The sequence below is a fragment of the Malurus melanocephalus genome, unplaced genomic scaffold (genome assembly GCF_030028575.1).
Source record: "Malurus melanocephalus ecotype Western Australia unplaced genomic scaffold, MMel_1.1 scaffold_74, whole genome shotgun sequence".
NCBI lineage: Eukaryota > Metazoa > Chordata > Aves > Passeriformes > Maluridae > Malurus > Malurus melanocephalus.
The window spans coordinates 1,683,466-1,710,704 of record NW_026623306.1 but is presented as its reverse complement, the minus strand read 5'-3'; the positions used below and the strand labels follow the sequence as shown (position 1 = coordinate 1,710,704).

The 27,239-nt window shown below is 39.4% G+C and overlaps 2 protein-coding genes across 9 annotated transcripts in view; both read right to left on the bottom strand.

The window, feature by feature from the left end:
- Positions 1 to 11,738, bottom strand: part of TTC39A (tetratricopeptide repeat domain 39A) — a 46,368-nt gene extending 34,630 nt beyond the window's left edge. For 2 of the 4 annotated variants that reach the window (XR_008965381.1, XM_057367054.1), the window contains exons 1-2: positions 3,485 to 3,730; positions 1,300 to 1,404 (exon numbers count right to left, since the gene is read on the bottom strand). Coding sequence is in view for 3 of the 4 variants with exons in the window: in XM_057367054.1 (XP_057223037.1) it covers positions 1,300 to 1,404; positions 3,485 to 3,522 (143 nt within the window). In the remaining variant the exon portion in view is untranslated. Of the gene's footprint in view, positions 1 to 1,299; positions 1,405 to 3,484; positions 3,731 to 10,970; positions 11,024 to 11,677 lie in introns of those variants that run through there. The other 2 variants (XM_057367056.1, XM_057367055.1) reach the window with 2 other exon arrangements.
- A 3,566-nt stretch (positions 11,739 to 15,304) lies between these two features.
- EPS15 (epidermal growth factor receptor pathway substrate 15) overlaps positions 15,305 to 27,239 on the bottom strand; it is a 67,821-nt gene continuing 55,886 nt past the window's right edge. For 4 of the 5 annotated variants that reach the window (XM_057367044.1, XM_057367045.1, XM_057367046.1 and 1 more), the window contains 7 exons: positions 26,478 to 26,513; positions 25,504 to 25,640; positions 23,822 to 23,891; positions 22,562 to 22,638; positions 21,907 to 22,069; positions 19,034 to 19,212; positions 15,305 to 17,208 (listed from right to left, as the gene is read on the bottom strand). In XM_057367044.1, the coding sequence (XP_057223027.1) occupies positions 17,062 to 17,208; positions 19,034 to 19,212; positions 21,907 to 22,069; positions 22,562 to 22,638; positions 23,822 to 23,891; positions 25,504 to 25,640; positions 26,478 to 26,513 (809 nt within the window). In that variant the 3' untranslated portion in view covers positions 15,305 to 17,061. The remainder of the gene's footprint in view (positions 17,209 to 19,033; positions 19,213 to 21,906; positions 22,070 to 22,561; positions 22,639 to 23,821; positions 23,892 to 25,503; positions 25,641 to 26,477; positions 26,514 to 27,239) is intronic. The other variant, XM_057367048.1, reaches the window with a different exon arrangement.

Sequence of the window (27,239 nt, the reverse complement as noted above, 5' to 3'; positions counted from 1 at the left end):
ACAAAAACAGAGGATCAGCTCATGAAATATGTTCTGCAGAGCCCAACAAAAGCGGAATGAAAACCACATGCAACTGAAGAAAAATGGATTTACAGAAGAAAAAAAGCAACCCACAGCTTTACTAGCTTTTGCAGTGTTTTGSAAACCTGCTGCAATAAAATATCCCCTTATTTTATGCTAAGCACTGAGTGAGCATTCCCAGATGGGCCCAGGGCCTTTACTGTCAGAATCTAATGAAAACACAGTTATTCTTCTTACCATTTTTATTGTATCCTCTGATGATATATAAACACTAAACAACACTGCTGTGAATAAATTCAGCCTTATTAATACAGCTCATGCTACAATTYATCATAAATGTCTTTCCCAGAGTGTACTTACATGACTAAGCTACAGATTCTGGCATTAACTATGAGGCTGAGATCTCAGCAAAGGAGATAATGCAGTAGGCATTGTAGTTACCCCGGATGTRTATCAAATACACACCACTGCATCACCTGTGAATTTTACTTGTTTCCTATTTCAGTGTCCCAAAAGAAGGCACAATGTAATTTGCTGGTGCAACAGCATAAATGGAACAAATTGGGTGGGTGGGGRAGAAATTTAAATTAACCACAGACTTCAACTAGCCAAGAACAGAGGTAACTTCAGGACGGTGTATGACAGATCACAGACATTGTAAAGACACAACAATTTTTAGAAACTATTTTATGACCTCACTGCTTGCAGCTGGGCCACTCATTACGTGCTGGGCCACAACATAATTAGGAAACAGAGTGCACAACCAAAGCACTGAATTGCAAAATAAGCTGTGAGAAAGTTTCTGCAAGTAGTTACAACAGCAAAAAAAAGAACTCATACCTAATGTTTCTGAAACCATCTGTYAATGGTCAGTTGCTCATTTAGACACAAAATTATATATATTCAGATTCTCACAGTGTGCAGGAAAATATGGGAAAGGAGACAAAAATAAAATGTGACAGAAAATGTTTTTTACTCTCCCAGGAGCAAGAATTTCACATACTGTGCTACAGCTGAGGGGTTACTTCTTTGGGCATCAATTGTACACTTCTAGAGGATACCTTTGCTCAACCTTGTTATTTACTCACACAAGTGTAAAGCATTTACCCATCTTCCCCAAAACTTAACACATTAACTTACCACCCCCTTCTGAACCAAAAACCATACAGACTTACCAACTGCTAACAGAGAACCAGCTGTCTGGTCAAAATCTCCTGAGTGATGGTGAAGCATGGAAAAAAAAATGCAGAGAAAAACTAGGAAATCTTATCAACTTACTTTGCTTGTAGAGAAGCCAAAGCATCTGAGAACTTGTTGTTAAGAAATAAGTCCAGAGCTGCCATACATTCACGCAGTGCCACGTTGAGGTCTGATGTAGATGACCTGTCAGAAGAGACAATAAACTCAGCACATCTGTTCTCCTTCTACCGGTGCATTGCTGCTACATTTGAATCCCCCTTTCTCAATTCCAGATTTATTCCCTTGCATAACCTATTWGTTAATCTCTAGTGATTGCAAAAAGTGAAAGTGACTCCTACTATGTTTGTGGATTTGGGTTCTGAGGSTTTTTTCAATTATGTTTTTACCAAGTGACATAAGAAACGCAATTGAAGWCTTTAGTTTTCTGAAAAAAGAACACAAACTGCACATACTTTATGTAAGAATATGGACATGCAGAATTTGCTATGTGGGAGCACAGCAATTTGCTGAGTTCAGGTACCAGCAAAACAGAAGCACTGRGTGACAATGCACATCTGATTGTAAGGCTGCCAGACTCCAGGCTGGTGATATCATTATCATGTTATCACTTCAAGGATGAGACACTGGCAATCTGCTTCAGAATATTACACCTGCTGCTGGAACAACTGTCTTAGTTCAGCTCATGCTGAGTGTGGTGCCTGAGCAACAGAGCGCGACAAACTCACAGGTGGGTTAAAATTTCTCATTGTGCATGTTCCTGGGAACATTACCGTCCTCAAGAAGTGCTCAAAGAAAAAAAAAAAAATGCTGGTGCATCTCAAAATCAGAAGACTCCCAGTGACTTCCTCTGGCTGTACTTTTCTCCTTTACAACATTCAGATGTCAGCCTGACCTGTCACAAGGGTTCTCAGCTGGTCTTTAGGTTACTGGCAACAGGATAATACAGACCAGCTGAATTAGTTTGGCCCAAGTTCATCACCACCAGGACTGCTGGACAGAAAAAATCCACAAAAGAAACAATAAAGCCTTGCACTAATGAAGTTAAGGTCATCTAGCCAGTGTYAGGACAGTTGAAACATCTGCAGCTAATGATCAAAGAGCTACACTGTACTAATATCTTGTATACAAGCATGTACAAAACATCCTCTAACAAAATACAAACAAATCCTCATCATGTTCCTGACTCTGAACAGCTCTAACGAATGTGATCTATCTTGTGACTTAGACACAGAGTTAGTTCCTTAAAAAATGGCACGGCACAGAAGGCTGGAAGGAAAAACAGAAAGCAAAGTCCCGATAACATCTCAAGGAAAGGCAGRGAAGCACAGCACAAGCAGATAACATCAGTAATAACCACCCACTGCAGCAGTGGTTTGGTTTTGGTTTTAGGAATAATGACTGCAAAGAAATAAATAGTATAATAATACATATAAAAAACGGGACTGTAAATTTGAGAGAAACATTATGTGACACTGTTCTTAGTGGCTGTTGTCATCACAACTTCAGATCCACTGCAAATCCTTTTGCACCCAAGCACTCTCCAAGTGCTTTGCAAGCATTGATTAACCAAGTCTTGGCATCCGTCTCATATAAAATGCAGTATCATGTCYGCCTAACTATTCTGAGCCCTACTTAATAATTAAAACTCGGTCAATTATTGCTTGCTGTATTAAAACTCCTACCTTCCTTTTTTTTAAGTCTATGTCTGAAGCAAATGCCATATATAATGTTATATAAAACACACCTTCACCTGTTTTAAAATATTTAGACTACTAACATTTTACCTGTTTTTTTTGTTTGTTCATGTCTTGTCATGCAGGAGAATTACCCCATTCAAAACAAATAAACCTTTTCAAAATATTCCTTTGAAACAGAAAGATGACAAAGAATAATAAACCACTGTGGGAGCTCAAAGCAGAAATAAGATACAATAATTACWTGGCATCTTTTCTGGAATAACAATTAACACAGCGGCAGCAGAAACACAAGCTGTGCGTTTCCCCGATGCTCCAAGGAAACCTGCCACAGGATGTAGCTCCCAAGTCAAGAAGACCTGGACAAAACACACACCTCACATAAATGCTACAAACCATCGTTCGTYGCTGTTAACAATAGGGCAGAAATACTTTAAACTCGAGGGTGTTTAGMATTTTAGCAAACTGATTAGTCATGCTTCAGTGGGCTGCAGACTCCCTCCTGCTTCCAACAGCAGGATCAGAACTGCCTCTGAACCGAATGGAAAATGCTGTGTGCTGCTACTCACCTCTCTGCTGAGTCTGCCGCGTGTTCTGACATAGTCATTGTAAACCCACTCAGCTTTTAGGCTCCASCATCAGCAGCACTCGGTGCTCCTGAGCCAGCCGCGAGTGCCAGTCCCGCTGGGAGCGCAGGGCAGCGCCAGCCTGCGGCACCACACTCTGCGATTGGACACCGGCAACAGGAGCAGCGCTAATTCACCGGCCACAGCCTRCAAATGAGCACTGGGAAAACAGTCCGTGGCACACCAGGTTCCTGTGCCACTGGATGTAAATACAGCTGGATACCTCCAGTGGAGGAGGGGCTGGCGGCTGCGAGCGTATCTCTGATCTACAGACCTGTCTGGAATGAGCAGCAGCGTCAGCCACCTTTCCTTCTGTCCAGACCACGCAAAAGCCAAATACCCCGGTAATTACAGACCTAAAACAACGAGAATTACTGCATGTGGCAGTGGCCCACATCAGAAACCCACGAAGCAGAACGGAGAGTCAAACTAGAGCAGCTGACAGGCAGCACTGAGGCAGTAATTGCTGCAAATGTGAGAAGCACAGAGTCAAGAGAGACAAGCAAGTCCTTCTTTCCAGCAAGGATTCCCCACAAAACAGGCTTCAACCCATCAGCCAAGATGCTKCTTTTTGTTAGTTCCTGCACCTTTGGGAGGAACTGAGACTTTACACGCTCTTTGTAACAATSTCTTTAATGCCACAGAAAATGGGGCGAGTTGGCACTAACAATTTAATCAGTGGAGTGAGCTCATCTGGCTGGTTTTGACCAAAATGAAGCTGTATTGCTCTGAACTGCTTTGCTGGCACATCAGCAGTACCACCCTGTAGATAACTACAAGCAGCATTAGCATTCCTCCCTCTCATCATGACAGCTGGACTGTACAAGTTGAACAGCTACAATCTACTTAGATAAATTAGTTTTTCCAGAAGCATCTAATGTCAAAATTTATCTGTTTGCCAGATTACAAAAAGCAGTACCAATAATGAACACATACACTGCTGAAGGAAGACCCCAAAATGATAAACCAGCAAAGGACAATTCCAGGAAGATACCCAGAATCCATTAACATACCTGATTAAATCTCTTGCTGGCTTTATGGCATCCTGTGCAGGAAAACCTGTGCTGCATTTGGTACAAAAATTATTGTAATAGACCCACAGGCTGGCTCATTAATGACTGCATTACATGTTCCTAACAGCACCATGTACCTAGGCCACAGCAGGAGATAAAAGCCATTACTGGTTTTTTTTTCCCTAGTTGGTAATAACTACTACTTACAACTTAAAATAAACTGACTGCTTCCATAGCAGGATCATGGGCTACTCCAAAAAGATGTACAGTTTGTACAACTGTACTGATTGTACAGTTTCTAATTAATACTTTATTCTCCAAATAGTCTTTAAAGCCCTGTAAGGTGAAGGCTCTGGCTGTCTCTGCCAAGTTCTTCAAGACTTGATTTGGCAGGTTTTGATTTGAATACCACTACTMTAGAAATAATTACGCTGTCAGACAACCTTCAGCATGCAACCTCTCCACCACACATATATTTGTTTTCTTTTAACTAAAGAAAACAAATGTTAAAAACTCAGATCTGAAATATTTACACATTTAGGCCATTTCCCTGCYSGTTTTACAAGGTTCTTCCCTTTTTKGCTTTTGGRCAGCAGGTTTTGCAAGGACAGTCAYATGGTTCTCCTTGTGGTTTTGTTATTYATGAAATCATCATACTCTGCCCCAGGGACCACGAGTGGGGTTGACTCACAAATCACAACTACAGTATATCCTGAGAGTTACAGTAAGACCTGCTCTCCTTACTCCACTGCATCCCCACTGTCTCTAGCTGGAAGCACAATTTCTTGGGATATCCCAGGCAACACYCCTTTTATTTGAGCACTGGATCCTTTCTATGTCTACAACAGTATCAAATAATATTAAAAAGCAAAATTAAAATCTGGAATAATAATGAATGGTAAAGCATTTTCCATAATTATGTCTTCTATAAAAGGAAAAGGACAGAAGATTTTTTTTTAACACAGGGGTTACCATATTTATGCATTGTTTAATTTCGCTGTGTGCATTATGTCAACTGGTTTCTTACTATAAGTTTGCAGTGCATAAGCTTTATGATTTGTCATTTTACAGATTTCTTCAATAAAAAAAGCATCTTGAACCTCATACTGTGCAAAATGCTAAAATACTCAACCTCAGCAATTATCAGAACTTTGCAAAAAAAGGTAAGTCTGAGGTTTGTGCCTTTATARTAATGCTTTTATTAGTAATTCAAGAGCTCCTTCAGCACTGTGAAACACTAAAAGCAAGTTAAATCAGTCATATCCTAAAATATGGACGAACTTCTCTGYCAAATCTACCTTATCTGCATAAGTCAGCTGAGGTAGCATGCATGGGTAACTTCATTTGCAGGAGGAGMATAAAATACAAAGAATCAAACACCATTTAAGCTTCATCAGTGCTAACACTCCAACCGTTCACAGATGTGAGGAGCCTCCCAAAGCACATTTCAAAGGTCTCCATCTCAGTGCTGAGGAAACTTCCCTGTCTGATGGCAGTCACACTCCCATCACCTAAGCTGGGACAGAAGCCCSTTCCCARCTGCACATCCCACACTCACAGTGAGAGAGGCTCCACCCCAGGTTCCCATAACAGTCTCAGATGTCCCACTCCTTAAAATAATTTCGTCTTGGTGCAAAAACAGAATAACAGCTCAAGCTGGTACCTCCAAGGAGGGACTCCAAACAAAGGAACCCCTGGGCTTTCATCCCCTCACAGTCCAAACAGGAAAAGGTCTGGGGGTCTTCAGCTCCTGCTGTGTCCCCAAATGTCCCTCCCTGTGCCCTTTGTTGGGCAGAGGGTCAGTAGTTCATATCCCATGGTAGGTCACTGACACCAGGATGTCCTTCCCATTCATTGCCTGTTTTCAAAAAGATCACCCCTGAATATAGAAATTCTTGCCTTGACACCATTTTCTGTTCTCCTAATGCTGGATAATCACAGAAATTAGGAGATAGCAGGATACTCCTGGGGTTACTTCCTTTAGCCTTTCAAGTTTGCCAGGTCATTCCTAAATTCATTACTACTTTTTCTTTGAAAAACACTCACTACAAATGTGGTGAGTCTGAAAAAAATCTCTACATTCAAAGAAAACAAAAAGCACATCACTTGGGAAGAATTCTTTTCTTCTTCCGCAAACATTTCCAAACCCACATGAGATCAGAAATAATCTCAGATGAAAAGAACAAATAAGCAGTTCTCACAATAATTTGTTACTATTCCGTTTTCAGACAATATAGAAATGTCTTCATAATTCAAAAGCAAATAAGCTAATGCAAGAAAATTAATTCTCCCATATCCCTTCCTGTTCTATGTGCCAAGCTGTAATACCTCAGCATTTATCTTTCTGTATTCTTGAACATTTTTCTGGCCCATGTCTAAGACTCCTCGGTGCTGCACAAATGCCATTAGTTCAACAACAAAGCAACTGGAAAGGTTTCAATGATCATGTTCTCCAACTATTCTGCACAGACACAACAGTGATGCAATTCTGGAATTCAGGCTATCTTAGCCAATATTTCAAGTTGTACAAGGAGTATGACACTGTTTATTTCTGAGGTTAATTCAACTCTCAAATCACTAAGTTGTTGATGCTTCAGCAATGTCACAGGTTTTTTTAAAAGGCCCTCCCGTTCCAGCAAAGGCTCACAAATTAAAGGGATGTGACAAAGCAGCCCAGTGAGCAGCACAAAGACCAGGGAACTGGCAGACTCGTGTTCTGCCCTTGGTCCCATCATGTTTAACTTGGACCAAGCAGGATCTAGTTTGCATTAGGTTCACAGTTCTCATCCTGTATTTGAATGGGCAAACAATGCAATAAATTCATTAAGATAGGTTTGTTCAGACAAATAAAATGTACTGGTGTCATTTCTACCGTGCCCTTTCCTTGTATTGCCACGACTGCTCAGAGGGCTAAATGCACCACTGTGGGTGATCACTCCCAGTTACAAGAACTGCCTGCATCAAACAATGAAAATTATATAGAAGACACACAGTACAGTCTGGCATATTACAAAAATAAGCCCAAAMATCCTGCAATGGCACTGATCTATTGGAATGTACAAAGAAAAATTTACCTCACATAGGATCAACACTGAAATAAAATAAACAAATATAGTCAGCATTACAAAGATGAACATTACTGCTGCAATTAAGAGTAAATTTTCATCATAAATCAGACCACAGTAATATATAGCAAGCTTTAATAGTTCTTTTTTATCTCAGATGATCTATAATCTTTGTCACTTTGAAGGTCACACGTGATTGATATCATGCCTTTTGGGGTTTTTAAGGGTTTTTAGACAACCTTATAATACCCACTTGCTCTTTTCTCCAAGTCCTCTGACTTTTCATTTTTASTGCCCCTGATCCACTTACACTTTTGACACAGTTACTCACAATTTTTAAAGGTCTAATTCTCATCTTACTAAAACTATGAGAAATCAGCAAAAGCTGCACAAGACCACTATCATGCAATGATATTGAGCACATTTAGGTACCCAGCAAACAAACAAACAAAGCATGAAGCAAAATGCAAACTCWCTCTGCCACATCCATGRTAAGAAGCCAGGCAAGATCTGTGAGATTTGTTTTCCCGAGGACTGCAAGGTCAGGGTAGAGATCTGTGTTACTTCTGAAATAAGACTCTGTGAGAATTCAGGAAGGGATGTCAGGCAATTTCCCCTTTTGGTTGGATTCTGCACTTCCTAGCAATGATAAATGCTGATTGGTAGGTAACAAGAGAATTACCTAGGCATCTTGCTTCAGCCATTTGTGAAGTGTGGTGTGTACCTGTTTATGCTGACTTATGCTTAACTTCTTTCAGATTTCAGTGTGGTGACCAACATGGAAGGGATGAAATACACATTTTGGCCCAAAAAGCATTTTCCTGCTGCACTTCACCGGAGTTGAAATGTTTCTTTGTTTGGTTTGGTTTCATTTGSTTATTTGTTTGGTTTTGTTTCATTAAATCTATGCAAAGCACTTTCAAAATAAATTACTCTGTAACGTTTTGTTGAAACTTAGAAAAAAAACCAACCATGCTTTGTTATTCATTCCACTGCAGAGCAGTATCTCAGGCTCCCATAAAAAATATATATATATAGGAATGATACAAAATATTTGAAAAAGCAGGGGATTATTACTTTGCCTTTACTCATTGCTTTACGTGACATTTCAAATTATGTTGCCCTGAGAGCTTGCAACAATCTGACTTTATTCTTCAGAAATCATCTGCAAAGCCTACTTCACAGTACCTTGACCAATAACAATGCCACGTTTTCTCCAATTAAATAAAAACTCAACCTTGGCTCTTCAATACACCTTTAGAACTCTCTGGAACCTGCCCACTGAATCAACACTCAAGAAGAGAGAAAAAGTACCAGTAGCAAGTTGTCTTGGCATTCAGCATTGCTAAAGACATTTTGAAGAGTTATTCTTTGGCACAAGAAGTGGCTTTAAGAAGAAAATAGGTGTTATTCTCTCCATTTCAACATGCAAAAACAACTAAGCTAACTGCTCGAGGAGAAAAAAAACCCAGCAAATAAACAAAAAAGACTGACTTTCAACTCAGAATCAGCTCAGAGTCTGGGTTCTTTCTGTCATTTTCCCCCTTTCTGACAGAAAACATAAAGTGSTCAGAATAAAAAACTTTGATGCAGATGCAGTGAGAAGATTTCATCAGCTCAGGATGGCAATTTTAGTTAGAAAGAAAAAAGGTAGGATGAAATGCAAGTTCTGTTTGATTTGCATTTGCAATTCCACCCATTAAGTCAAGTATACCTGAATGACTTTCCCAACAGTGAGACTTTTTTCTGACAATTGTTTTTTCACATCAGATGACTGAAAGTTTTATTATCAAGTTGAAGACAACAGCTGAAAATCTCTAAAATGAGAGGCTATTTTTCATCACCCCTACTCAAAAACCTGTTTACTCTTCAGTTCCAACCAGTCCACTAGAGCATTTTGTCCTCCAGCTATAAATTGATAATCTCAATCAAATTACCAAAACATATGTGATACCTAAAGAAACCACAAATTCAGCTCTGTGAAAATACTGTCCAGGAGCTTCACTGGGGTTTTAAAGGAGTGATGAAAGTAAAACGATATAAGTGAATTACAATAAGGAAATAGTAATATTTTTCCACAAGCTAGCCAAAATCCTGAAACATACTTTTCAACACTTTGTAGCACAGCAACGGAAACATCTGAATCCCTTTAGATCCGGGGCAGTGTCACCCTGGAATGGGAGAGCTGGTTCCAGCAGATGGAGCTCCAGAAAGGCGATGAGGAGCCAGCACCAAGCGCTCCAACAACTTCAGTAACTCAGACTTTCAGACAACTTGCCCACTCTGGCAAAATTCACCCAACGCCTTCCTGCTTCCAAATATTTTCACACACATTGTTCCCCACATTCAGRACTTCCTGAAGCACAATTGAACCGCAGTTTGTCAGCCTGGTGCTATTGTCAGTGCAAACACAACACCTGGAGGCCATTCAATGATGTCATTTAACATCATTATAGCAAACACAGAGCCCACTTTTCCAGCCTGGAGTTCAAAAAAAAATTTTTGAAAATTGCTGGTTCATGAAAGAATTATCAAGACAGAGAATAGCAGCAAAATTAYATAAAGCTCTTAAAAATCACAGAATCACAGAACAGTCAGGGCTAGAAAGGACATTAAACATTRTCTCATTCCAAACCCCTGCCGTGGRTGGACACACCTTCCACTACACCAAGTTACTCAGAGCCCATCCAACCTGGCCTTGAGCACTTCCAGGTAGAGACTTAYGTACATAAATACTACTAGACAGGTGATTTCTGATCATCAGCAAGTCTAACACACTGGATTTTTAAATCCCACAGAACTTTGCTGCTTTAAATGGCACCAGACCACCTCCCTCAGTGCCTGCAATAACTCTAATGTTAATATCAATGCTACCAAAAAAGAGCACTATCGTACAGTTTATATAATCTGAAGTTCAGGAAATGGTTTTTTCCATCATGGTTTCTGCAGCAGAAATAAAGTCTGAGGTAAATGTTTGCTGTTTTCAACATTAAGATAAAGGAAAAGCRTGCAGCCAGAGAGAGAGAGCACACCACTGCTCCCAACACTTGATGAAGAGCCATGAGCAGACCCATTACCACTCTTCTAAGCAGCAGTTTGCTGACCTCTCCAACAACTGCCCTCTTAAAAGCTTCCACTCCCGCATAGATTATAAAGCAGATCATTATAAATGTCCCATGTCAAACACAGAATCCACAAACAGACCTTTAACGCAGCCATGTCTAAAATTTAACACGCCGTCATCATGGGGGAAGAATGTTATTTGCAGACTGATTCAGCTTTTGAAGAAACAGCTCTCTCACACGCACACAATGGAAGTTTATGTATTTTAGGGGCAGTGGGAGCGCACACCTGGAATGGAGAAAGTTATCCACCTGCAGCTCGTTCATAAGGGYGAGCAAGAAGGTATTGAGTTACAGAGTCATTAACGTCAGTGTTTCGCTGTCAAGGTGTGTTGCAAGCTGCACAAACAGGAGCTCATGCAAAAGGACCTGGTCTTCCACACTCTTCCACAGACCTGACACGCTCTTCAGCAACCCTTTGAAGCCCGAAGGCAATTTGCWTATAACTACTGAAGGGCTGCTGCGCAGGTATGTAATTAGCTCAAGCTAATGCTTTTGTCTCAGAAAAAATWAAAACCCCCTTAAAGTGCAAGCAACAGCAGTGGCTGGGCTGGGGCGGCTCRGCCGGCACAGGTGGGCACAGCCCCTGCCCACAGCTGGGCCGGGCCGGTGGCCAGAGCGGCCGGAGGGATGTCCCGGCCCCGGCAGGGTGATCCCGGCCTGGCAGCCCCTGCCCACGGGCGGCTCCGGCCACAGCCCCCCAGCGCCCGGCGGGGTCAGCCCGGGGCCCGAACTGCCCTGAGCGGCTCCAGCGCCCGGCGCGGGRTTCGCCCGGACCCCACCGCCCTCACGCCGTCCCGCGGCCGGACCCCCCGCTCCGGCCAGCACCGCCACGGGCGCTCCCGGCCCCTCCTCCCGCCCGGGACGGAGCATCCCCAGAGCCCGGCGGAGGCGGCGCTGCCCCCCGGCGACCCCCGGCCCGCCCCAGCCCCGTACCGGGCGCCGGCGCTGCCGGCCGGCCGGGCGTCCATGGAGGCGTCGCGGCTGAGGGGAGGGCGGCGGGCAGGGCTGGCGCTGCTGCTGCTGCTGTTGCTGCTGCTCCCCGGCGGCCGCCGCAGCCACCTCGCATGGTGTGTGTGGAGCGGCGGCAGCCGGAGCCTCGGCGCATGTTCGGGCAGGGCCGGGCCGGGCCGGGCCGGGCGGAGGGGCCGCCCCCGCAGGTGAGCGGCTGCGGCAGTGCCCGCCCTCGGCTGCTGCTGGGGATGGGAATGGGATGGGAATGGGATGGGATGCGGTGGAATAGGGTGCGATAAAGTGGGATTATGCCCCGGGGTTACGGTCCCACCGACCCGGGCGGGTCGCTCCCCCACTGGGGCCAAAGGCTCCGGGAACGGCCGAGAGGAGCGCGGGCACCGCTCCTGTGTGCTGGAAATAAATTCCTCTTGAGAAAACATATGAGGAAAATATAATTCCTATTTAGCCAAGTTTTCAATTAGCTGCAATATGCACCTCCTGCCAAGGCAGAGTTTGGCAGCGTGCCGTCGTCCACCCCCAGCACAGGAGTAGCACCCCGACTCCTTGTAGCACAAGAGTAACACYCCACAGGGCTCACACCTCAGAGGGACCAGGTTATGAACAGATTAATACATAAATAAATAATTAGCTCTAAATAATTAAATYCTTTAATTTATCCATAAACATAAAATTCATAAACAAAATAAATATTTAAAATTTTAACTTGCCTCTTCCATTAAAGAAAACCAAACCCATTGAAACTGCGAATAGATACGCAATACTGAAAAAAAAAAAAGCATTACTTCGGCCATTACCTACATTATAATCATATCAATCAGGCAGCTTCAGGGTTATGGGGATAACAGTTCAGAAGAGATTAACAAAAGAAAGGAGCCTGTGGAAGGAAGTGAACGAGGCAAAGGAAGGCAAAGGTGTACACGGCCGAGGGAGTGGCAGGACAAACAGAAGGATTGGGTTGACATAAAGAAACAATGGGCACATTAACGGGAACAGTGGGTGTATAAGGTTAAAAAAAGAAAGAATTTATTAGCTGCACACCGACAATGTGGCTCGTGATGTGAGGAACACGGGGTGGGTGGCAGGACGGGCTCACGCTCCAGTGCTCGGGGCGCAGCTGCTSTGAGAGAGGAGCCAGACAAGCGCTGATTGAAGGATGGTTCCCTCGGCTGACACCAGCCAAGAAGTCGTGATTGTCTTCGCTAAATCAAACATTTTAGCTCAGTGGAGGGTAGCGTAAGGAGTTGTGACAAGCACCTTCCCAGAGCTATTTTGGTACAAATGCAAACACACATTTTCCAGCATAAAATACCTGTTTACATAGATTTCATATTTTGGATTTTGAGGCTTGTACATTCCAGTTCCGAGCGTTCATAATGAAGCAAGAGTTCCTGTGCAGTTCTGTACTTCAGGCACAGCCCATTTTCAGTAGCCAGTTACAGCTAATCTATAGAACATTTTTATTAATAACCACCCCAGAATATACCCTAAATGGCTTTTTACAGCTTTTAGGAGTTGTATGTTGYTGGGACAAAGTTGAAAAAAGCTAAAAAAGAAGGACAAATTGGCTCCTCTGAGCGTATTATTGTATGTTTGAGAACAGCTGTCCTCTTAATGTCTTATAGTAACATAAACTAGATACTTAAGTTAAATGAATAGCATATTAAGGAAAATTGGAGAATTTAAATATATGAGTTTAACATTCAACAAGTACTTTACCATCAGTTATCATGATCCAGGGTCAGTGGTTTGAACCTCAGCTGAGTTATTTATTCAGTAAGTTACTACTGAAGGTGGGCTCAAAATGAGATTTGTACTCCAAAATCCTCAGAACTCTTGGGACTCAAAGACCCTAATTTTAAAAACAAGGARGTATTAAAAAAAATTGTACAAGGATTTTACCTAAAAACACACTCAGTCTTATAAAATTATTGCATTCTATGGAAAACAATCCCGAAGACCTTCTGGCTTTGAATACAAAAATTTCAATGCTACATAGTCTCAACAGAATAAATAGTAAGTCTGGCCACAGAGGAAAATCAGTCTGAGTAGACCAGCATAAGTCTGACAGAGGCAAACTTGAGACAGCTGACAATCTCCAGAGCTGTTCCAGGATCTCTTGCTGGAACAGAGCTCTGAAGTCAAAGGTAAGAATTTCTCCCTGTATTACCAGCAAACKAAATCTTCAAATATCTTGTTTAAAACAGTACTTCTGTTAAATTCTAAATCTATTTTCAGTTATTTGTATAGTCCTGGAGCACAACTGGCTGCTCATACCAACAGAAAAAAACACCTTGTAACATCTCCCCTACCTACAGGATACAAGTAAAATKGGATAAAGCCCCTTTTACTCTGCACAAGGCTGTCTTTCCAAATGACAGCAGTTATGTAGTATGAGATATGTTATCACTTAGAGAACAGGAAGTGTCTTAGCATTAAGTGGTTTGTCCATACTCACTTATTAAATCAGCAAGAGATAACTAGAAACAACATCCTGACTGGTTGAACACCATCCAAACAATGCAGCATTTTCCCACCTCTATCAGCTGATCACCTGCTCTAAAAATGAATGCTCTCTGATTTTGGTTAAAATCTAARGTCCAGGCAGCTCCAGATGTCTCCATTTTAGCACAACAGGAATTCTGAAGTGTTCTGAGCAAGGAATGAGAATGCAGCTGGTGTTAAGTATGCTTTCTGTTCATGTTTCTTTTACGAGTTGTGGGTGAAAATTACTTCTGTTTCAGGRTATCACTGACTGATGGCCTGTCAGCTGACAAATTACAAGTTCCTTTTCATCTATTCTGGGATAACATTACCCTGTCTTCCCTTCCTTCCTCTTTACTTCTGTGCCTTTTCTAATTTAAGCCTCAGAGGTTCCCTGCAAACAACTCTGCAGAGAATTCAACAGTTTAGTAACACTTACATGACACCTAAAGCTCCACTCTACCTACCAGAAGGACAAGCTTCAAAACTGCATCAAAAAAAAAGCTTTAATTTGGGAAAATAATATCTTCTTCCTCCTCATAAGGAAAAATGGATGTATCTGAATGCCAACTTTCACGTTCACTCTTAGTTAACAACAGAATTAAATTCAAGAGTATTCACTGACATGATACAGAATTCTGTAACGAGAAAACACATGACTTGACTTGCCAATGTTTTGAACAAATTCATTAATTTCCCAATCTTATCTTCTATGTTATCGAAACCCAGTATCATCTAAATTACCATTCTGTCAGCACTGTAAAAGCAAAAACATGAGGTTGCACATCCATGCACCCAATGACTGTGAAGATTCAGGCTAAGGCACAACTAAAACGTTCCAATACTGAAGTCATAATTTTGCTAAATATTCAAATTCTGAAATAGCCAATCTAAACTTAAGTAGGTAAATTAAATTGTTGAGAAGTTACTGGGGAAACAACACAAGGCAGCAGGGTTCTGACACGGGATGCTATTTCTGTGAAGATGACCCATAACAGGTGTGTCAGGTGGCAAAGACCACAGAAACCAGATTACAATCAGAATACCTCACAGTGCACTACATTCACACAATGCTTTACATCTCAAAGCACCCTCTGAAAAAACAGGCAAACAGTTCACCTTTATGTACTTAAACTTTATTTCTTCATAATTACAGGCTATTGTTAGAATTTTTAAACAAAAGGGAAGTCTATAAATAGAGGCTAATCCCACCTGAACAAGTTGTTTTTTTAAAAAAAAAAAACCAAACAGTTAAAACTTCATAAAGTAATGCCATTTAGCTCACAGCAGTGGTTTGTTGGTAGTCTGAGTAAAAGTCCTATAGTCAGAGTCAGTAACATGAAATGTAACATCAAATGACTCAAAACTTTAAATTCCATAAAGGAAAGCAGGAATATATATATAATATATACATATAATATTGTGTTGGTCCACTGAGTATACATTTTTAACAAAAGATAAGAAACTATGTAATCCAGTTAAGCATATGATTTGCAAGATTAGTGTACACTCATTATAAAGAAGTATAAGGTAAGTTATAACTATTTAATACTTGCAAAATTTTAAGTTACTTTTTTTGAGCAGGTGTTTAAATGCTCATCTCCCAGTGCAAAAGAAAAACCATCCCAGTCAGGTTACTCATTTTTTCCTGAAAAATTTAAAACCCTCCAACTCACGCAACAGCAGCATTGACAGGTATTGGGAAGAGCTTAAATATACTGAAGCATGGCTGAGTTCTCCCCCTTTGCCCCAGTGCTGTGTGTTCAAACACTTCAATTTCCTCAAAAGAAATATACCACAGGTTAAAAGTGCAAGAAAAAAACCCTTCTAGATATTTATGCTGCTGCCAGTTTTCTTAGGGCACAAGATTATTCTTTTTGGAATTATTTTAATGAAACTGATTTTCCAAATAGAATTCTKTCAAAATGAACAATAAGTTATTTTCATTAAGTTATTTTCATTAACATTCTATCAGTCCTACTCTGACTCAGTGACCATTCAGAAATCATTCAGTTTAAGGTGCAACTATCAGTTGGCATTCAATAAATTACATATACAGAAAATAACTGTGGTTAAAAAAAAACAGAAATCAGACTACCTGTTTTTTCTTTCTATTCTCAATCCTATTTCAAATGGAACTTATTAACTTGCCAGTTCAGCTGMATATTTCACAGGCAAAAGTGGCTCAAATAGCAGTGGGGTCTCACAATTTGACAGTCACCTTAGCCAACAGCAAATGAATCTTCAGCTTAATTGCTTTATAAAACAAAATAACAGGTCTGTCTTAGAACCTATGATCATGCAAGAAAAGCAATAAAGGTTTCAGAAAGAGACACTCTTTCTGATGGAGACTCCATGAAGATTATGTTAAATCCAACACAAAATCTTCAATTGGGAGAAAAAAAAAATCTACATGTACATGTAAAATAAAGCCACTCCCCAACTCTGGCATTACTAAAACCTCTTCAGAAGGATAAAAGGTTTCCAGTGACTAACTGCTTGATGGGAGACAGTCAGCCAYGACAGAATAATTGCTGTGTTCACTTTATGCTCAATTACCAACTGCTGATAGATTACAGTCAAACCCCAATCCCTCCATCTGCATTTTAAACTGATTTGCTTTCAGCTGGGAAAAGTACTTTGTTCTCCTGAAAACTTGAGAGAAATTGAATGCTAAATTGAACAGTTATTCAAACAATAACCCAAAGGATTGAATTTAGCAGAAACATTCACATCACTTTCAGAAATTTAAAACCTTTCATAGTTTCTTGTATATATGCATTTTCTGATTAACACTTAAATAGGTTAGGTACTCAGGAAAAGGGACAAAACAGTTTACGTAAGATAAAATCTTATTCTAAACTTCATGCTTCTGATATTTCAGATTTACTGAGTGCAATAGCCAGTTCCAAGTCTTCTTGCTCTTGCTGTTTTAGTCTTGCCAATCTTTCTTTCTCTTCTCTCTCACTTTCTCTCTTAGCCCATTCAATCATGTCTTCCTCAGTAGAATACTGCATATTTAAAAGAAAAAATAAACCAGATTAATAATACAGTGATAATTTTTACTGTCCAAATACTCAGTTCAAGTGACAACTAGTTTTTCAATTAATGGTACATATTCTAGTCTTCAAATAKTACTTGTTTTGTAGTTGTWATAGACTAAGAYTGGYTTARTCTAAGGTTTAACTACTAAGAAGTKCACTGAAGCCATCCAACTGATGTATTTTAATGAAATAGCCATGTTTCACATTTCAGTATTAAGTTTCAGAAATGTTTCTGAGCAGAAAGTGCTGTAATTCAAATATGGTTTTATTTTGGATAAAAAACAGCCTATACAAGAAAAACTTTGAATAAATCAGGAGAACATTTTGCAAAACACACTCCTATTCACACTGTAGGCCATCCTGATTTACCCTGCTTTGATTAGGGAAGACCTTTCCAAGTGACAATGACTGCAAAAATTTAGCTGTAGACTGACTTTTCTGAATATGTAGATGAAAAATAATGCCAAGAAGCAGCAAAATAATAAAGTAAGTCTGGTAGTAATACAGAGAAAGGTCAGTACGRTATGAGAGAGGAAAAAAAAGAACAAATTATTTCCATGTATATTGATGAGAACCGATTACGAATTAAATACCTCTGGTACTATGATTACAAATCARAGACAGTTAAAGAGTATTACCTCATATAAAATACAAAAAATTAAGCTAGTTTCTTTCTAGCAAACATGCAGAAAAATTAAGAAGTAGGTGAAGCCCTTGTCTTCATGGATGTCCCAGCATTAACTGAAAGGGTTAGAGGTTAGAGACTCTGGGTCTCTGATAYTGAGCTGCTTCTTTGGGAAATAAATGCAGAAACACCTGAGTCTTCTCCATAGTGCACTCAGTATTTTCTGTAATTGCAGCTGGTAAAGAATATGTTTTCCTTCACAAAGATGATGAACTTTTGCTTTACCCTCCAAACTTGCTTCTCAGTCCCCTCAACTACTAACACAGATGGATTTCAGAAGTTCCCATGCTACAAGACACACCAACCAGTGCAAGTCTACTTTGAGAGCCTGACAATCCTTAGTTTACTTCAACCAAGCAYGAAGCTTATTAGGCCTGAACAGAAAAACAGCAGTATGGTCAAGATACTGTAAATGCAAATTGCATTTAACAGGTATCAGGCTTGAAAGTGAGATGATGCCTTTCAAAACTTCTACTTGCAAAAGCTCAAAAGGAAAAAATAATATATAGGCATGCACAAACCTTTAGATTTGCTTCTACTGCTTGGACACCACGACTTCTATGAAATGAATTCTGGTTATAAAGAGACACTTACTACTTTTAAATTCATTGTGCGTAAGTCTGGAATTTACTAACTATTCAAAACTCATCAAATTGTATTTCATTAACATATACTGTTATGAGGCTGTTTATTAATATTTCAGTACATTAAAATTATGAACAAACAGTCCAGTGACAGCTAAATTAAAATTCCATTTTGGTTTATTTTTAATTGAATAGTTACAGTGTGCTTGTTGTAGATTTGTAAATTTAAATTTGCTGCACACACTGATAAAATGGATAATYCCTAGAACATATGTGTTTTTGAAATTCTATTTTAGAAAAGGCAGGAAGCCTCCATGAAAAAAGGCATAAACCCAATGCAATTTAAATATTAGCTACAGTAGTTTGTTTTAGGACAGCCTCAGCTGTAAACTAAATGTAAACACTGTTTTTAACAGGAAGCAATATCCCTTTTGTACATGGGATAAGTTTTAATAATTTAAATTAGTGTGAACATTTCAAAGCTGCCATTATACTGAAACAAATGTAAAAAGTGTTTACTCACAGTACTGAAGTTTGCAAAATTGTTGGGGTCAGCCTCTTTACTGATGCTGGTGGGAGCAAATGGATCACAGAATAGATTTGCTTCTTGCTCTTTGGGAATGTCTGGGGTGGGGAAAGGCTGAAATGGATCGCTCGGTTTAAAGGAATCTGAAGAGTCTATTTGATTGATAGGTCTTTTCCCTTAGATTAAAATGAATTTAAAATGAATTTAAGATAGCAGGTAATAACATGCCAAAAGTAGTAAAAAAACCCCATTCAAAAGCTACTTTGAATGCAACCTCTTCCCACAAACTAGTGGAGCTGTAGTCCCAAAGGAAGGGTTGCCAATTTAAAAAATGAGGGTACAGCCCACAGTTTYTGAAAGGGTAATCAGGTAAAAGGGAGCACATGTATGTTAATGACTCAGGAATACAGTTATRTACTAATTAACTATTTTGGAAAGAGAGTTTCTAACTGTTTTGTGCACCTATTCTATCAGCACAGTATTGTTTTCTGGTTACCAACTGTCTTTGCTCATTCCAGCAAGGCTCTTTTATTATTTGTTTGGATCAAGTAAATACAATTTTATTCAGAGACCAGAAATACACTACATTTGTTAGCTTTCAAAACACCATGTCCTCTCTACTATGCTAAGACCAGRGATTTCTGTAGTTTAGAACAAGGAATATGATAACAGGCAATCACAGGCTGTGCTGTTTTGTTAACTCTTGCCTAAATAGTTGCAAATGAACAGAATCAGGGACAAACCCCCACTTACCCTGTTGGGTTTTTTTTCAGCCTAACCCCAGACAACTTTTAACACCTTTGAGGACATTAATCCAAAGACTTCCAAGATTAATTGAGCTAAATTTCCTCTGTATGTTACTGTTTACTCAAGAGTTTTCAGTGCAGTTTCTTGAATTCTACTTTTGGGTTCTGCAAGTGGTTCCACACTTAGAATGGTTGTATTTTAAAACTTGCTTCTGTTTTCATTTCAGATTAAAACTACAGAATTGAACCAAAGTGCCTATTATTTCACGTATCACTATTGACAATTATTCTCAAAACTATTTCATGAAGCAAAAGAGATTCTCATTTGGCAATGATTTAGAGATTTAAAGAACATCCCCTCGGGAACACATGACTAACTTAGACAATTCCCAGATAACCCTGCCRTCTCTCTCACTGATGATGTTCTATCTATGTATCACTGATGATGAAATTGAGGCTGCCCACCCCTGAAAGTATTCAAGGCCATATGGGATGKGGCTTTGAGCACCTGGGATAGTGGAAGATGTCCCTGTGCACGGCAGGGGGGTGGAACTGAATGATCTTAAAGTTCCCTTCTAACCCAAACCATTCTGTGATTCTACAATTCCATTCCTTGCAAACAATGCCTGCCTATTACTACAAAAATGTGGGAGAAGCAGCTCCAAATGACAGCCAGGGAATTTTATTTCTGTATGGGAAGGGTAATAATTGTAAGAATAAAAAATACACAATCACCAAATCTTCCCCAAAATCAAGAAATAGGGGGTGTTTATCAGTATCTACAGAGGCAACAGAATTGAGAGGCAATAGCCCTTCTACACACTTTCCCGCAGAGAGAAGAATTAAAAGAAAGATTTTTGGGTATTTCACTGAAAAAGCATTTAATTGTTTTGAATCAGACCAAGAGAGTAATTTAAAATAATTACATTTAAGTACCTCCATTTTTTATTTCCATTAGRAAAAGAATTAATTGGGAATGGTTATCAAGATAACCACATAACTGTGCACATCAAAACAGCCTATTTTTTTCTCGTCATCTGTTGCTAAGGATGCTGCTGTTTCACCCCTAGAAGCCTGTATTTCAAAAGTGCACCATGTCACAGTCACTCCCATRCAATCAAGTCAGAAATCCTTTTTATGTTCAAATAAGGACCAACATCAAACATTCAACTATCGTCACTTGCCATGTCGGCTGTTTTAATGTTATTTACAATGGAAATAATTACTTGCACGGCATTAGCACAAGCCAGATCTCACACCAACTTTAGGAACTAACCAGCTGAGTTTAAACTTCAGTCTGAGCACTCCTGTATCTACTGCATTCCCTTTCTTTTGTGGAAAAGATGAATACACATTTAAGTTTCATGCCACACCTTAAGACTCATCCATATAGTGTAACAGCRAAAAAATGACACAGCAGAGTTCATAAAGACAATGAAACAAAGGACAGATTTTTTTTTAAGGAATATTAGAAATACATTCTCCTGTCTTCGCAAAAAAAAAAAATTGAAAGTGAGGAGTGTTGTAACTTGGGCTTGTTGCAACCACAAGAAGGTGTTGATATCCATGATAATCATGGCCTTTCCTGGAAAGCAGAGTGGTTTGTGCCATGGAGCATCCCAGAGGACTCCTCCATCACYGAGGAGAAAACAGTCTAGGGACCTTGGGTTTATTACTGTAAATGCTACAAAGCCCTGGMAAGGCCACATGGAAGGAGCTAATCTGAAAACCTGAGCCAGTTATTTAACCCTATTTAATTAATTTTCCACGAAACCCAGAGGTTTCACAATGGATAAAACACACTAAATTCTCACTTTAAGCATAATTTAATTCAAGATTCACAGTGTATCACATTAGTAACCATTTCATTCACAGCTATGTTGCTTTCTTGCACACACTTGTAGAGTCCTTTTTCTAAAGCCTTTGTCTCTACAAACAAACTGTGATCCCAAACACCATGAAGAACTTAAATCTGAGGACAAGACCAACAGGTCAGAAATGGACTTGTTTCACATCTTGCTCACTCATTTTAGACTCAGACCCTTCACCCTCCCCTCATAATTCCTTTCCCTCTGCCAACATTGAAGCAGCTGATGGTTACCACATCTCAGTGTCAGCTCTTACCAGGTGGTGGTGGACAGGGCCTGGTGGGAGTTCCTGTCTTAGGGGGCAGTGCAGGAGGAACGTCCTCATTTTTAGCTGGTGGTTCCTCAAATAAGTTTTTAGTTATGGTGACACTGCTGACAGAGCCTGAYGTGGAAGAGCTAAAGGGATCCTCATTGTTGGCCTTCAACAAAGAAAAGAGCAACATACACATTTTCAGTGCAGTGCAAATGTACATTCTCTTCAATAATACASTACTAAATCAGAACTGAAAGTCTGGACTAAGATTAAAGACTTTTGTTTGKTTTTCCACATATCCGCATACTCCAGAACACTGAACAGAAAGAAAAATCAGGAATGGTTAACTGTGTACAGCACCATGGAAAGAAGTTAAACATGCAAAAGTAATAYTTTTGCTGCTAAACTCAGCAAACTTAAAAATAAATAAATAAATTATAGTAGCACTGGAAATAGAGACAAAATACTTATAAAGCCAAAAAGATTACATTGCATTCTTCACAGAATTGCAGGACAATTTGCTCTCAAGAACTTTTTTTCAAGCAAGTCAGCCATTATAAATGTTTAGTAGTGGCAAAACTGCAATGAAACTGAGTAAGCTCTGTCTTGTCACTGCAGTTTTGTGCATTTTCTGTGAGAAGCAGCAGCTTCTTCTTACCTTTGACAGCGTGCTGAAGTCAGCAAAGCCACCTTCAAAGGATTCGCTTCCAAACAGGGAGGCAAAGGGGTCTCTAGCTAAATACACACAAATCAAGCAAAGAAAAAGATTAAAACTTAAATATGAAAGACTGGAAAAAATAATCCCACTACAGAACAGCGACTGTAACATATTTTATAACATAAATTCAAGTGAATTATTTTATGAGGTGAGCACTTCAAGTTATTAAGCAYCTTTTTCAAAAACTCTAAGTTCAACTGCAAATCAAGAATAGTAAATCTCCTGAACAAGAAGTAATTCAAAAGAAATGCTGGTATTATGTTTTCCTACATTAAAAAAAGTTAAATTCCACTGAAAGTATCAGATGACCATACTACTGGAAATGTTCTACTGAGATACATGTATGTATACACACAGAGGCATTTTTTTGTGTGCATACACCTATAAATATACATATGCAGACATATACATATGCATATATATATATATATATGAACATGGACCAGAACTGTCTTCTAACTGCAGATCCATTTGTGGAATCAAGTATCTGAACCACATACCATCCCAGTCTAAYTAAACAGCACCCTTTCACTCTCATGTGCCTTAAAATATGTGAAAACTACTCTACTAGAGAGCAGAAAGTGCCATACTCACTTCTGCATCTCTAGAAAAACACATTTATTCCCTACAATTAAACTGAACAGGTTTACAACACAAAGTCACTCATGGATTTGTGTTTTGGATTATCACTTGTCAGAGTAGGTTGGAAAAATGGAGTAAAAAGCCTTCCCTAAATATCTTTAGCCCTCAAGTGAGAAAGGGTCACAGCAAAACAGAAGGAGCAAACTTTAGCAGTAAAATATCTCAATGAGGTATTTACTCCATTTGACATCTACTCTTGTAGTGCAGAACTATCCTGATTTTACTTAGAAAATAACATGAACTCTCCAAAAACAACCCTAATGGGAATTAGTACAAACCAACCAAATAGTCCAAACATCTAGATCAGGATACTGTCCCAGCTTTAGGTAAAGGAACAGTGATACACACACACTATAAATAGTGATAAAGATAAAGAGTCAGTTTTGATTTATAAAAGTCCCTCCTGAAAACAGGCACCTTATGTCAGGAAAATTCAGAAAACATGGGAAATCCCTAAAATGCTCTGTTGCAAATTCAGTTAAAAGACTRGAAACAAAAGCAAGTAAAAGCAAATAAAAATAAAACCCAAGAAGCTTGATATGTACAATCTACTTTTACCTAGATCATTTGATGTAGTAACAGTGGTTCCACCAGGAGCAAAAGGGTCATTCTTCTTTGATATCTCTGTCTAAAATAAAAAATTCCTTTGGAGGGAAATTTGTTTTTCAGCTTAAAAGATTCTTCAATCTAAGAACACAGTCACGATTTATTTTAGTTTAGAAGTTTTAAGATAAAACATCCTGGAAATAGCTTTTATCACCATCAGTAAACAAGTCTTCTAATAGAAACTCCTCCTCTCTGTTTTGATTAATATTTTGAAAGGGTGGAAARAAGGTACAGTATGTGCAACCTACTCGCTAACAGCTAACGCAGCAATCAAGAATATCTACCACTCATTTTGCTCTCAGATTTCTACAATCAGARCCATCTTYATGAAGATAGAACTYKGAGATTTCAGCACTCCAGAAATGCRTGGTAAAGCAYTTAGGATGGATACCTGACTTCAGTTCTGAAGTACAGATCTCAAGAATCCACTGCTAATCCCACACCACAGCTCTGAGCTCCTTCTCTTTTCCTCTGGACTGTAGTAAGACCGGGTATTGGTTACATCAGAATATAAACACTTTGAAAAGGACAGTGTGCCAGGCATTACAGATTGTAGAAATGTAATTTTTATGGCTGGAGGTGTAGGCTGTGGTGTGTAATAGGACCTTGAGATCTGCACARGGTGCACACCATGGGCAAGGGCAGGACCACCACTGTCGGGTGCAGTGATTTCTCACTCTTGGCTGCTGTGGGTGCACCTCAGGGACACTCTACAGCCACTCAACTTGCTTCTTAATCCACATGTATCTTTGAGTTTTATAAATGTCTATCCATACTTTATGCACACACAAAGTCAGAAGYGAGGCATGAACAGAAACAGCACTGAAAAGGAAAGGAGATGGCAGAAGAATGGAGACAAACTCAATGACATGAAGAATTTTAACTATCAGCTTTAAATATTACATATTCAACAAGTTCTAGTCTACAGCAGAGAGGGCTTTATGCCCAACTCTTAACTTCTTAAAGGCTCTAGACTGTCTAACAACTGCTCATCTATAATGTGAGTTAAAAGTTATACTGAAGTACACCTGAAAGAAGTACATTCAGTAGGAATCTCCACATTATGAAAGTGCTTTAGTGATTCTGATTCAAAAAAMCCCAAAACAMAATAAAAACCCAAACATACACCTACAGAACAATTTGACTTTTCTGAGGGGAAACCCCATATACCACATCAGCTTTCAGATAAAATACAGCATGTACTTTTTGATCCTATAGCATGTGGAGGCAAAATTCAAGTGTCTCAACATAATTTGGTGGGGCTGATCCCAGCTTTCTCTCCATTAAGTTCCACCAACTAACAGAGTTATTGGAGAGTTCTCCAACAACAGAGCTTAAGTCATTATTGTTAAATGACAGAGCTTAAGTCATTACTGTCTAATACTCCTAGCTGTGAAGCAATGAAAATCCACAATAAAATACTTCAAAAATGTTTTTATTTTTACTTCTATTTTATCTGTGACTATTTCTAGAAAATAGGACACAAAAGAGACAAGACAGAGCCAGGAGATCAGAGGTAACCTTTASATGATTTCTAAAGTATGAATTTTTTAAAGCATGTCTAAATATACAAAATAGGTTGTTTTGTCCAAATCACATATAGAAAGCAGTAAAAGGGGTGACACCAAACTCACTGTGGTATTGTTACTGTTGTCTGCAGTGCTAAATGGATCAGTGCCAGCAGTCACAAAAGGGTCGGTGGAGGATTGTTTGAAGAAGGAGTCAGCTGCAAAAGGGTCTGAGCCTTTGAAGGGATCACCRCCAAAGGGATCTAAAAAGTAAACAYCTCCTTAACTTTTCTGCTTGCTTTACTTAGCTGATACCCTAAAAACTAAACAATATATTGCTTTTTTCATACTGCTACAAACTGACACGTTTAAGACCAAGGACCTTTGAAGTATGAAATTTGCCTCTGAATAATCTGTRTTCTGTGATTCAGACCATCAGAGAAGCCAACATTTTCTGCATATCATGAAAATAGTTCCAGAATCATCTTAGCATACAGTTTATTTAACCAATTCCCCTAAAAATTAGGCATTTTACAGAACCTAATTTTTCCAAGAACTCTCCTGCCCTCCTCTCCTGCATTCCCCAAACCCAAATGATGTTTCTTATTTGGCACTTGGGGCTCAACACTATTTTATTATTGCTTTCCACTGGTTATTTGCTTTTTTTTGCCACCAGTAACTCCATTCAGGACCAAGCAAACAATGCAATGGCATTGCCTATACAGTCAGTAAATAGAGACTTCCCACCTTTTCAATATTTGGTTCTGAAGGAAGTTGGTAAGTGAAGAGYCTTTAAAAGAGCACAGTCCTACTACTTTGCATATAAAATAGGAATCAAAAGTTTGGGGCTTTCTGCTCACAACCTTCACATAATTAAATCCCAACTAAGGAACTTTCAACAAGAGCAAAGTTCACTGGCAATAGACTTCTCTGAAAAGTTTAACACAAGTGGCCAGGTGCTAATTGTCATATGAATATCCTATCATGACTTTTTGTGGCATTTCCACCTACTCTATTCCTCTGGAAGTGGTGACACTTCTCACACACGAGCAAGAACCATTTAGAAAAACAGACACATTACAAGTTATAAAGTTATTTACCAATTTTTCCAAAAGGGTCATCTTTGAAGGGATCACCTGTTTAAAATAAAAAAAAAGGCAAATATTCATTAAGCAGCTTAATACCATCACGAACCACACACAAAAGCAGCCATCTCCAAGCTGCATTTCCATATTGCCCAAATCCACCCACATTATGCAGTATTTACAGTGCAGTAATCCAGGTCAAGCACTGAGATGATTCCCAGTTCTGACTGATTGTGGATGGTAGCTCCTAAGTGTTCACTTCAGTACTGGATCCATGATTCCAACTGATTTCTACTTCCACATGTATACCTGAGACAGATATCCTGTCTCTTAGCTGTAGGGATCTACCCCTGATCATAATGAGTGCTCAAAGCCAAAAGTTTGGTTCTTAACACAGACCTTTCTCTTCTGAAAGAAAGGCCTTGTCATGTGCTGAAAGGCCACTTYAATGTAAACAAAAATCAAGCAGTATCTACACAAAAACATCCAAGCTGTTTTAAATTAATTTATTCATTACAGATATTAAATCTGCATTGACATTCTTTCAGAAGCCAAGTGATCTGAAACAARTTTAGCTTATTTTCCTTTCGAAGCAATACAAGCTAAATTAATCAGACCRTGTTGATCTGAAAGCATATAAAATCATATTAATGCAGCTGAAARCATCTGCTTCAGCAGTTAATTCAAATTAACTCCCTTTCTCCAACTGGCTCCATATAGGCAGATCATTCCTTCCATAAAAAACTAAAAGCAGAGCAACATCCTTCGTCAATGGCA